Genomic DNA, 11,911 nt, shown 5'->3' with positions numbered 1-11,911 from the left:
GCTTCACATATCTGGAAGTGTTTTGTTGCTTGTGCAGGCTGATCCATTTCATAAACACGTCGCACTACTCCTCATCACATCAAAGTGAAATTGATTTCAATGTGCAAGAAAGTCCGATCGATTTTGTGGCCGAGGTGCAATTGAGATGTTATTCACCGCTGTCAATCACATCTATTTGAAGATGTGATTGACAGAACGATTCAATTTACTCCAAATTATACGAAATTCTGAGATTCATAAATGAGTTTAATTGAACACCAAGTGTTTCTATTACCTGGCAAAAAGAAATGCTAGAAGGCATGAATTCGATGTTTCAATATCTATTGACAGCATTATTGTTGTGGGAGGAGAAGGTACGGATATGAATTTTATTGCATGCACGTTTATGTTTTAGATGTGAACCTATGCCATTTTACATGCAGAACCCCTGGTTTCTAAGACTTGATTCATTAGTCCTGAATTCATCAGTTTAAAGATCATGACATGAAATATTAAAGAAACACAGCACTTAAAGTGATATAAAACTGCAGCGATACGTCTTGAATTATATAAAACCACTAATATTGAACGGGTCGACTAAAGGTCTAAATGGGTTCTTCCCTTTTCCCCAGGCCTCCCTGCCAATTTAAACTCTCCTTTCTTGTGTCTTGAAGTTCAGAGTGAGATCACAACGATTACCCGGCGTGGGTCACACAGGTTTGTCTTACTCTGATGAACTCGATCAGGGTGTTGTAGATGAAGGTCCCCTTAAAGGCAGTATTGAAGCTGCAGAGTCATTTTCAGTCATTGTGATAACTCAAGGTTGAAGTAGACAGTTGTGCTTTGTGTGGTTTTCTTTCTTTTCACAATGCCTGTCTGTTTGGCTGCAGTCTGATGTTCGATCACCGGCCGCGCTCCTGGAGAGAGTTGCCCATTCGCATGGCCGACTTCGGCGTCCTGCACAGGAACGAGCTGTCGGGGGCCCTGACGGGCCTGACCCGGGTCCGCCGCTTCCAGCAGGACGACGCTCACATCTTCTGCACCATGGACCAGGTGAGCACTGCACTGACGCACCGGCATTACTCGGCTCAAGTTCACACATCTTGGTGTCACACAAGTCTGATGGGAAAGAACTGCCTGATGGCAGTGGATTTGACTTAATGGTAGGGTTGTAACAATACCTGTATTTGTATCGAATCGTTCCGTTTGGTATGAGACATCCTTTCACATCGTCCTGTGACCCAAGCAGCTGTTTATGTCTACTGCCCGCACACGCCCAGCTTTAACCCGGAACGTGTCGGCAGCGCACCAGGTGCTGTCGGCTTGTGCAAAGCTATAAAATGGTAGTTCATTTAGCGGGGTCAGTCGAGCTCAATGGACCACGACTTATGTCAAACTGTATGCTGACACTGTTAAACTGAAGTCTGGTGTATCTATGGAGACACTTCAAGCATTCCACTTGCCAGAATGTGACGATTAGCGGAACGAAGTGTTTGACGCTAATGTTGTGCTGTCCTGTTTAAACGAGCTACAGCCCAATGCAGGAATCAACAGGTCAAAGTGTTATGATGAAGCAGTGCAGGAAATGTGTTCATTTATTTATACATTTCTGACATTATGCCAGTATTTGGGTGCATTAGAGCTTTGTTTCTACTCGTGCTTGGCGCCGCGAGGCTCCGAGCACGAACGAAGCCGTTTATTCTCTATGTACTGTTCGCTGCATTATTCTCTGAAACACCAAAGGGCTTACAAACAAACTGTCCTGTGAAGAAGCCAAAAGCCAACAAGTGTAACCCAGAGGCATCGAGCCATGAACTAACCTCCACAATTTAATTATCCGTAAACTCGTATCTCATATTCATGGACGACTTTATTGCCTTTGTACAAGCCCTGTAAAAACACAAGTCAAGTATTACATGCATTATAAAAAAACTAAGGTTGAATATCATGTAAACTGTTTGATTTGGCTGCAAAATATAAACTCAAATGAAGGTTTTTAAGACCACCTGTTTCTGAAGCATTTAAAAGCAAATTGGCCTTCTTTGTATAATCCCTAGACACGTAGACTGTTTTTATCAGTGAACTATTTGTGAAGGTCACATGATCGCACCGGCTTCACTATGGCGAGTGTACAATAAGCTTTACTGTCCATTTTGAAAATACATGAACAAAATAAAGTTATTTTTTGCGTTTTCCCTATTGTACCCAAAACCAAGATCCGTAGTGAACCGTGCATTCTGTGTACAGTTACACCCCTGCTTAAAGGATAGTTCAACCATCTTTACACATCAAAGACTGTTGACAACTCTTACGGAGTACTACTGTAATACTAAGTCAATTAGACTTTCTTGATATCGCCCAACACTAAACCATTCCAGTTCTAGTGTAGCAGGTAACATTTTTTAGAAGCTACAATAAGCATACAAAACAGACTATTATCCAGTAAATCAAACTACCCCAGATGTATTTCCTAGATAAAGACTTGTTGAAGCAAGTTGAACAATGTTGAGATGAAAATGGAGCACCCAGTGGGAGACGATCCCAGTTTACTGACGAGTGGAGAAGAATGTGTCCGTTTCAAGAAGCCGGTTTGTGAAGGCTCTCTGTAAATCAGTGTCTGGCTGGTATAGTTCATTGAATACATTCAGGTAATGTAGCCGGTGGACAGTCTTATCACGCTCTCGGGTTAATTGGGGGATGGGGGCTCTCCAGGATGCTGCAGCTTAACTTGCATGTGAAGTCCCTCCACCAGAGAGGAGCGCTGCCAATGTGGTAATACGGCAATTTACAGCCAGGACTAATGTTGCACAGTGTATCGATACTAAAAAGGTACCCATACGCTAAAAACGATACGATTTTGCATATTTTTAGTATCGATACTTCATTAAAATAGGCGCAATCAGAGCGCACTCACTGTTTCTGTTCCCTGTCATGCTGCCTGCACGCATTGACTGCAAGGGGGCGGGGCTGCCCAGCGCTCACACACGCAACAGGCAGCGCTCACTCACAGCGAGTGATCGCAATGGATGGCATCAGGTGCAGGAGCTTTTGCCGACCGTCCTTGGCTTGTTGGAAAAAAAGATGCCAGAAGTGAAATCTGGAAGTACTTTGGCTACATTGCAGACAGTGAAGGAAAGCCCACTGACATACAGAGACCCGTCTGCAAAACGTGTTTCAAAGCCACACAGACCATGGGAGGCAACACGTCTAACATGGCAAAGCACCTTTCAGACAGACACCCTGAACTTTTCAAAGCAAATGTGATTGTAAACATGAACACCCCCAAGCTCACCCATATACAGCCTAACACGAGTAGCCTTAGCCTAGTTTGACGACAAGCCTATATGATCATGAGGTCACAATGCACACAAAAGCGTACTAAATGAAACACAATTGATGCAAAATGGCTACATGCTGGTGGAGCCTGAGGGTGGATCTTGAGCCAATTCTTTTTATTTTTAGTTAAGGAAAAATAATTATTCCATGAATTAAGATAAAATATGAAGTGAAAATATCAAACTCACTACGCAAGTAAATTAAGCGTTGTTTATCCACCCACTCCCACAGACAGTCAAACGGATGTCAACAGCAACACAGAGACAGAGTTCCCTTCCAGCTGTGTTTGAAAGCCAGCAGAAATATGAGAGAGGCTCAAAAGATGCGAAGAGGTTAAACATTAATATTAATGCCATTTGTTAAGTGCTCAAAAAGCTGGGCAGGAACAAGCTGGTAAAAAAGGGAACCATACAGATGTTTAATTTATTACTATTATAGATAAATATCGTATTTGTGGTATTGTATCGAATTCTGGTATCGTATCGTAAGTATCGGGTATCATGATACTTATGGCAGGTATCGTATCGAAGTCATAATTTTGGTATCGTAACAACCCTAGCCAGGACCCCCCCCCCCCCCCCCGTTTTCTCTTTATCAGCAACGGCAGTGGATTGCATGGTTAGTTTTCTTTTGATTGCATTTTGTACACAAATAATTTCTTCTTTTTGGCTGCAGCAGCTGCTGGAAAGTACTGCTTGTGCCGTTACCGTCATTTGTGATTTACCAGATTGAAAGCAAACTGCAGGAGGAGAGTCTTTGCTCTCATCTCGTACTCGCCATAACGTTTATAATCATCTAATGCAGACGGTAGCTCACGGTTTGTTTTCTGTGTTTTCTGTGTTTTTATGTTCCTGTTGTACCGCTTGTATTTTCACATCCAAACTGCTTGCCTGAAACTTGTGGAAGTGCATGATTGCCCTACTGGGACTCACCGCAGTAGAAGTGAATTTCTCAACTACTGGAAATATTCGATCATGACATTAAATCTCCAATAAGATGAGCAGTTTGTCCTATTCTTCTGATTGCGTCATATCACTTCATTCTTTGTTAATACCTGAACAAACAACATGATCTCCACATCGAGGTGAATGATGCTAATTATCTCACATTTTGTTTTTCACCCCCAGATTGAGGAGGAGATCAAGGGCTGCCTGGACTTCCTGCGCACTGTGTACGAGGTCTTCGGGTTCACTTTCAAACTCAACCTCTCCACCCGACCGGAGAAGTTCCTGGGGGACCCGGAGGTCTGGGACCAAGCAGAGAAGGTAATCACGAGGCCTCCCGTTTTCCTCACAGAGAGCTAAGATGCTCATGTGTAACATTACTAAGATGGAAATGCTGTCACCGCTTCACAGGCGGCAAATGGAAATTTGATTTGTGGACAGAGAGAACATTTATATTTTAATTGATTTTTATTGGGCGGAGCTGCTATCAATTGCGGAGCAGAAAAAGCTGGTTCCATCTCCGGAGAATGTACATCAATGCAGTCACTGTCCACCTCTGCTTCCAAATCTAATTACCTCTCTGTGGACCAGCTCTGAGTTTTACATGTCGGGTTCAGCTCTGCGTTTCTCTGTGAGAGAGCAGGTAGTGTTTAAACAAAGTAATAACAAGAGCCAGTGAGTTAAAGCGAGTGATAATGAGTCTTTATTACTGTGTTGTTTTCTGTACTAGATGAAACTCGGTGTGTTTCTCTCTCTTGGGACAACTTCCAGTCTAACAACTGACTCTGTAAAATCACTAATTGACAAGTATATGAAGCGCATGTGACTGTTTATTAGAGTGACGAGCCTGAAGGAAGAGACACAGCATGCGGTTTCCTCCTAACATCATTGTTTAGAAGTTTGTTTCATTTCACATTAACAATAATAATGTTATTTATATGGAACTTCTTTAATCTTTATGTCCAGATTAAAATATTTACATTTACAAAAGTCAGACTCCTGTATGACATATTAAAATGGAGATCATCCAGCAGCACTGAGCCTATAAATAAACAGATGGAGGTGCAAGTGCACAATAAAACAAACAAGTTCATATAATAAAGTAAGATGTGGAAAGCAGAAATGAATTAAAGCTACGAGCAGCATTGATCGGGCCCTCGCAACTTCACGCATGTCGAGGGTACTAGCAGGACTCTGGCCATGCATTTCTGTGACTATCATACACTGCGTGCACGAGTTAGATATTTGCTGCGTAGCAAGATCATGTTGCCAGGTCTTAAGCCTCAAATGTTTTGAGTGTACATCCGATGCAATCTTAATGATCTTTAAAGGCTTACATTTATGATTGTAAGCCTTTAAAGATCATTAAGAGAACGAATGTGTGTGAATGTGCTTCAGTGTTTGTAACATAACAGACTGTCAGTTTACAGGGATGGGTTCAACTCCCTGCAGTGTCCTGCTGATTATATTTGGACTTACATGAAAGCTAACAAAACAGTAGTGCCATTTGCTGTTACTTGAACACTTTATTTTAACACTGTTTTCATTTTAAGTTCTTCTTTAACTTTAGATTGTAGTGTGAAGCATTCATTATAACATTTAACCTGATTGTCATGAAGAAGCTCTGGACCTGGACAGATCATTTATACTAATGCCCACTGACATGGTTTGAAAATCCACTGTTATCTAACTTTTGCTCTCCAAGTATCTTAGTTTACACATATTTAGATCAGAGAAATCTTTTTCTCATGGTGTGCCCACAAACCCTTTTAATAAGTTCATTGTTTGGGCCGCTGTAATTATAGAATCCTGATTACGTCCGTGCTTATCAGTAGGTTGCGCTATGACTGAGTTAATATTGGCATGCAGAAGTCCTAAAGCCATGACAGTCAACAAGCATGTCAACTTTGGGACAGTTTTGACAAAGTACATTCGAGTTACAACAGCTTGATGGATGATGGCGAACCATATAAAATGCCCATCACACCATATCCAAGTCGTTTAATCGCTAAGGTCTTTAGATTGTTCTGACCAAATTCTAAGCTGATCGGATTAATTCCTTAGGAGTTCGTTAAAGTGCAGCGCCTGGAAATGACAAAAACGACACTAGAAATTCATAAAAAATTCAAAATGGCTGACTTCCTGTTGGGTTTAGAGCATGGTCCCAAGAGACTTTATTTTAAGTCCACATGTGATACATGTGCCTACCAAATTTTATAAATCTATGTGAAACATACAGCGAGGGCTGCTTCGTTGAAATTTTGTAGGGAGCGCTATTGAGCCGATTTGCCACTCTGAACCAATAAAATCATATTCTATAACTACATTTCGGGCTTGTAATCTGCTTGCCAAGTTTGCTTATGTTTCGAGCATTTTTAGCCTCTCAAAATGACCTTCGTTAACGGCGAAGACTGCATCGCCACGACAACGGTGTTGAACGAAACATCAAAAGCTTCATGAACTGGCACTATGAACTTCTTATATTTGTGTGGAACTTATTTGATATTGAGTTGTTTTACCTACTAAGAGAAACAAGCCAAAGTATAAAGACTTTAACTTCCTGTTACCAGTAGGTGGCGCTATGACTATGATTCAAAATTGGCCTGCAGATGTCTTCAGGACTGGAGTCTAATCAAACATGTGAAATCTGGTAAAGATCTGATGATGTGGAGTCGAGTTACATCAGTTTATTTCTTCATGGTGAAGGATCGAAATTCGCCGAGCTTCCACGTCGCCGCCCTTCGACAACTTCTTACAATCTTCACAATGAAGCATTATCAAGGTCTTAAGGCTGTTCTGACAACATTTTAGAGGGATCTGATTAATCTGTGAGGAGCAGGATGTCAAAGTACACAATTTACAACTTACAGTTGCCACTAGGTGGCGCGATTACTATGATTCTAAATTATATAGATGTGTTCCAGGTCAGGATGTTATGACATATAAGAGATTTGGAGCAGATTAGACAATATATGGCCGAGTTGCCACAACTTCCTGTTTGCGAATGGTGTTTTTTTGACGCCACGCCACGGATACATAGTTCGATAACTTTTTGATCTTTGAGTAACTTTTCACTGCCACGGGTCTCAAGAGCATACTGACCAAATCTGAAGTCAATCGGTTAAATCTCTAGGAGGAGTTCATTAAAGTACGACGCCTTGAAACGGTCCAAAAATGTCATAAAAGTCAAAATGGCCAACTTCCTGTTTGGTTTAGAGAAAAATTCCAAGAGAATTTTTTGTACGTCCCATCACGATCCACATACCTACCAAATTTCATACAGCTAGGTGAAACCCGGTGTTGGGGCTACTCAATAGGGGGCGCTATCGAGCCAATATTTCATACCGCAGCTGGACACCCCAATCAGACTGCAATTTTCGCAAATTCTGGCTTGCGTGCCAAATTTCACAAAATTCCCAGTATCCCAAGCACCTCCTTTTTGCGACGAAACACATAAAATAATAATCAACAATTGAATAACAATAGGTCCTCCGCTCCGACTACGTCGGTGCTCGGGCCCTAATAAGGTGAGATTTAAATATAGAAAATAACCACATATATTAAACTAGCATAGCAAATATCAGAATGGGTCGCATATGAAATGGATAGATTGCCAATAAAAGAACAAACTGTTGAGTTCAAAACAAGCACAATTTAAATATGTAATGACAATAAAGTTGAAATTAATGTTCATTAATTAATGTTGTATTAATGTTCTGTGCACCATAGAATATTAATACAAAGATGAACTAGGAAGTGATGCGATAGTCCGTGGACAGAGGGGGTTTAGTTGATGATCTGGAAGAATAACGTGATGCTTTTAATGCCTAGCTGCCTAACCATGTGTCAGCTCCCCTTTATTGATTGTTGCATATTTTTTATCATAGTGATTACATTACTCTTTTTTGTGACAACACAGAAAATGCTTCATCTTGTATTCGGTCTCAGGGTCCAACACATCACATACACACATAGGACTGTATGCACATTCCCACTTTGATAGATGACAATAAGTGATCACATGTGAGCCAGATATCATGCAGGTACTAACTAACTGCTACGTACTAACTAACTGCTACGTACTAACACTTAAGGAGATCTCTTTGTTTCCCTCTCTGGTTAACCGGCATTGTGTAAAGTCCTCAGTGATCGATCCTAACTGCAGGAACATTACTGATGATAGAAGTTATTTGTAACATGTCGTTTTATGAAGAGTCAATCTAGTGTTTAAATATTAAACGCTGTAGTGTGCTGATGGGCAGAATAGAGCAGAGACACCGTGCTGCTGCAGACTCTCTGCATGTGTTTATCTGGAGCTGAGGATCATTCTGGGAGCTTGTAAGTGCTACAGCTGTTTGGTTGACCTATCGGGGCTCTTCTCTCTGAGGAAAAACATTTCCTAAATTCAGCACTGACTTATTATGATTAATGTTTGCGCGCACAAAGGTGGAAAATGATACACACACAGAAAAAACAACGTGACTAGAACAGAACTCGCTGCGTGTTTCCCTCGCCTCGTTAACTCCCTCAAGCAACCGTAAAGTATTATTGAGAGGTTAACATTTCTCAGTTCAGTGATTAGTTCCAGATGAAGCAAATGTCAGGTCTGATACACGGCTTTGCTGCAACACCACTGTTCACCCGCGTGTTGGAGAGCCGTTGATATTGTAACAAAGCAGTAAATAGCTTGTTTCCTTTTTTTTTTTAACAGCAACTGGAGAACAGCTTGATTGCCTTCAAGGAGAAATGGGTCCTCAACCCCGGTGACGGAGCGTTTTACGGGCCGAAGGTGAGCCGCGGTAACGCTGCACTTGAACTGTGAGACGGCAGGAGGGCCGCCACTGATCGCTTTGTGTCGTTTCCTTCCGCAGATCGACATCGAGATCAAGGACGCCATCGGCCGCTACCATCAGTGCGCCACGATCCAGCTCGACTTCCAGCTCCCGATCCGCTTCAACCTCTCCTTCGTCAGGTAGTTCATGCACGTTGTAAAGGAACGGGGGAGAGAAGCAGAATATTTGTGATGTTGCAAATGCACTACGCTCATTGAATTAAATGTATTGTAATAAAGTAAACATCATCGAGGAGAGAAGTTTCATATAGGAATCGGTCAAAGTTATTGCCTTCTGGAGAACATTGAGTGCTGATGTGAAAGCAGAAAATAGGATTGTCTTGAATGGAACTATATGATGTGCATTTCTGGTGAAGTAGCTGCAGCTGCCCCAGAGGCTATAGAGGTTTGGTTTTAATCTTGCTGTTAAGCTTTTTTATTTTTTTTTACTGTTTATAAAAAAACAACAATGAATCCAAAAAAGGAGATTATACAAACGATCTCTGTTGTTCCTTTTAGAGTTCTTGTGTGAGTTCCTAAAAAATAATTTTCCCCACTCTTCTTATGATTTTGTAGCCAAGATGGTGACGACAAGAAGAGACCAGTGATCATCCACAGGGCCATCCTGGGATCAGTAGAGAGGATGATCGCTATTCTGACTGAGAACTACGGAGGCAAATGGTTCGTAAACAATCCGGTTTAAAACATAGAGGGGTTTGTTTCAGTGCTCCTCCTGAGCACTGTTACTAGTTTTCAGATCATTAACATTAGCTTCCCTGCTAACCAGCCCAACGTGTTGCGTTTCAGGCCGCTGTGGCTCTCTCCTCAGCAGGTGATGGTTGTACCCGTGGGACCGACCTGTGAAGAATACGCTCAGAAGGTAACCACCGACCACAGCTGCTTTTTGTTCATATTCTCACTCCAAACATGAGATTAGATTCATCTTTATGTCAATGCACACAGAGTCCAGGTACTGAGACAACAGAATGCAGGTTAGCATCTAGCCAGAGCGCTGTAGTGATGTACATACTGTACACAGTGGTAATATGCTACATGTATACAGCATTAGCAGTGTGTAATGAACATGTGCAGCACAAACTACAGTTCATGTTTCTAAAAGGTTTCATTTCTGTTGATGGCGTTGTACTCAAAGTGATTGCTGAGATCTCACAACGGAGCTGCCATACAGGTTGTGATCGAGCTCTAGATGGATTTCTTTTTTATTTTATATTCACCTTTGTTTTTCGCTTCAAACACATTCGACTAATCTGTTGGCTTGTTTACAACCTTCCTGACTGCTTTATTATAAATGTCATTTATATTTATGTTAACGATCCACAGTCAAAAGCCAGTACTGTTTATGTAGTCATGTACGTCGCTGCATTTATAACACCGTCCTGCAAATATTTCAGAATAAAAGCCTCGCGTTAATAAATGGCAGGATTCTTTCCATGGAAGGATACCAGAGAACTTTTATTTTGAAATAGGAAGTGTTGAGTTAAAAATAACTTTTTCCCATGTCTGTGGCATGTTCTACAGTGATGTTGTTGGTATGATAAATATACTGGCAAAAGAATATTCTTCACCGCGGGAAAAATAGGGGAGACCTTGAATCTCTAGAAGAGACGCAACTGAGTGTGTGCAGGGCGGCAAAAATAAATGTACCAGTCCACATTTGAAAACCATCGAATTTCTAAAATTAACTTAACCTTTATCCATCTCTCCGGTTAATGCGGCAGGTCCAGCAGGAGTTCCACAACAATGGCTTCATGACCGACGTGGACCTGGACCCCAGCTGTACTCTGAACAAGAAGATCAGAAACGCACAGCTGGCGCAGTTCAACTTCATCCTGGGTCAGTGGCAACACACTGTTCTGTCACTCCGTCTGTTCCCTCTCTTTCCCTCACCTTATCTCTTCCTCGCTGTCCATCGAGATATTGATTTCTGTTTTTTTTTCCTGTTCTCCTTGCATGTTTCTCTGCTTGTGAAAAGTGGTGGGAGAGAAGGAGAAGACCAGCAACACTGTGAACGTACGCACCCGGGACAACAAAGTCCACGGCGAGCGCACCGTGGAGGAGTGCGTGGAGCGTCTGAAGCAACTCAAGACCTGCAAGAGTCGCAACGCTGAGGAGGACTTCTGAGCTCTCACACTCTGTCTACAGTACCTCCGATCTGGTAACTTTTAAAATGGGCCATGTGGTTGAAATTAGTTTGTTGGTGAGGGATGGAACTATTTTCACATTTGTGCCTAGTCGCTCCTTTTTGTCCTCATGGAAATCACATTATTTTACATTAGATTATTATTGTCTTCTTTTTTTTTTTGGTGTCCTGAGTCGCTATATTTTTGCTTACCAAGTCTCTGTTCTTCATGGAATGAAGTATAATTGTTCTTGAATATAACCACTGTGATCAGGTCTTTGAACAGCTGATGGATGAACTGATTAAAACAGGGGAAATGGTTTTGCTACATTGTCTTTAACAGTTTGTATCTTGAAATTCTTTCTTCAGGGAATTGTAAGAGTTACAATTTTGATAATTAAATGGTCTATTCTTAATTTGTGTGTTGCTTTTTATTTAAGATTCAACTTTTCTTTTCCGTGGCCAAACTTCAGCTGTAATTTTTTTTTCCGTTCAGAATTGCGTCTTCTTAATTAAACGGCAGCAAACAAGTGTGTCCATCAGTGAACTGTGTCAGGATGTGGAGGAAAACAAGGCATTAAAACACAAGATAATTACAACATACGGTTATAGTTATTCAGCACTGAAATGTGTTTTTCAAGTCACAACTCATTTTACTAGTTAAACTTTGAATCACTTGAT

At 41.4% G+C, this 11,911-nt stretch overlaps 1 protein-coding gene across 1 annotated transcript in view; it reads left to right on the top strand.

The window, feature by feature from the left end:
* tars1 (threonyl-tRNA synthetase 1) overlaps positions 1 to 11,646 on the top strand; it is a 20,886-nt gene extending 9,240 nt beyond the window's left edge. Inside the window, exons 11-19 of the mRNA XM_031856664.1 lie at positions 583 to 696; positions 870 to 1,032; positions 4,443 to 4,580; positions 8,971 to 9,048; positions 9,131 to 9,231; positions 9,667 to 9,771; positions 9,898 to 9,970; positions 10,830 to 10,944; positions 11,084 to 11,646. Coding sequence (XP_031712524.1) covers positions 583 to 696; positions 870 to 1,032; positions 4,443 to 4,580; positions 8,971 to 9,048; positions 9,131 to 9,231; positions 9,667 to 9,771; positions 9,898 to 9,970; positions 10,830 to 10,944; positions 11,084 to 11,232 — 1,036 coding nt within the window. The 3' untranslated portion in view covers positions 11,233 to 11,646. The remainder of the gene's footprint in view (positions 1 to 582; positions 697 to 869; positions 1,033 to 4,442; positions 4,581 to 8,970; positions 9,049 to 9,130; positions 9,232 to 9,666; positions 9,772 to 9,897; positions 9,971 to 10,829; positions 10,945 to 11,083) is intronic.
* Positions 11,647 to 11,911: the final 265 nt, after the last annotated feature.

The sequence above is a fragment of the Anarrhichthys ocellatus genome, unplaced genomic scaffold (assembly GCF_004355925.1).
Source record: "Anarrhichthys ocellatus isolate YVR2014 unplaced genomic scaffold, GSC_Weel_1.0 scaffold17, whole genome shotgun sequence".
In the NCBI taxonomy this organism is placed as follows: Eukaryota; Metazoa; Chordata; class Actinopteri; order Perciformes; family Anarhichadidae; genus Anarrhichthys; species Anarrhichthys ocellatus.
This window is presented reverse-complemented; position numbering and strand designations above follow the sequence as displayed.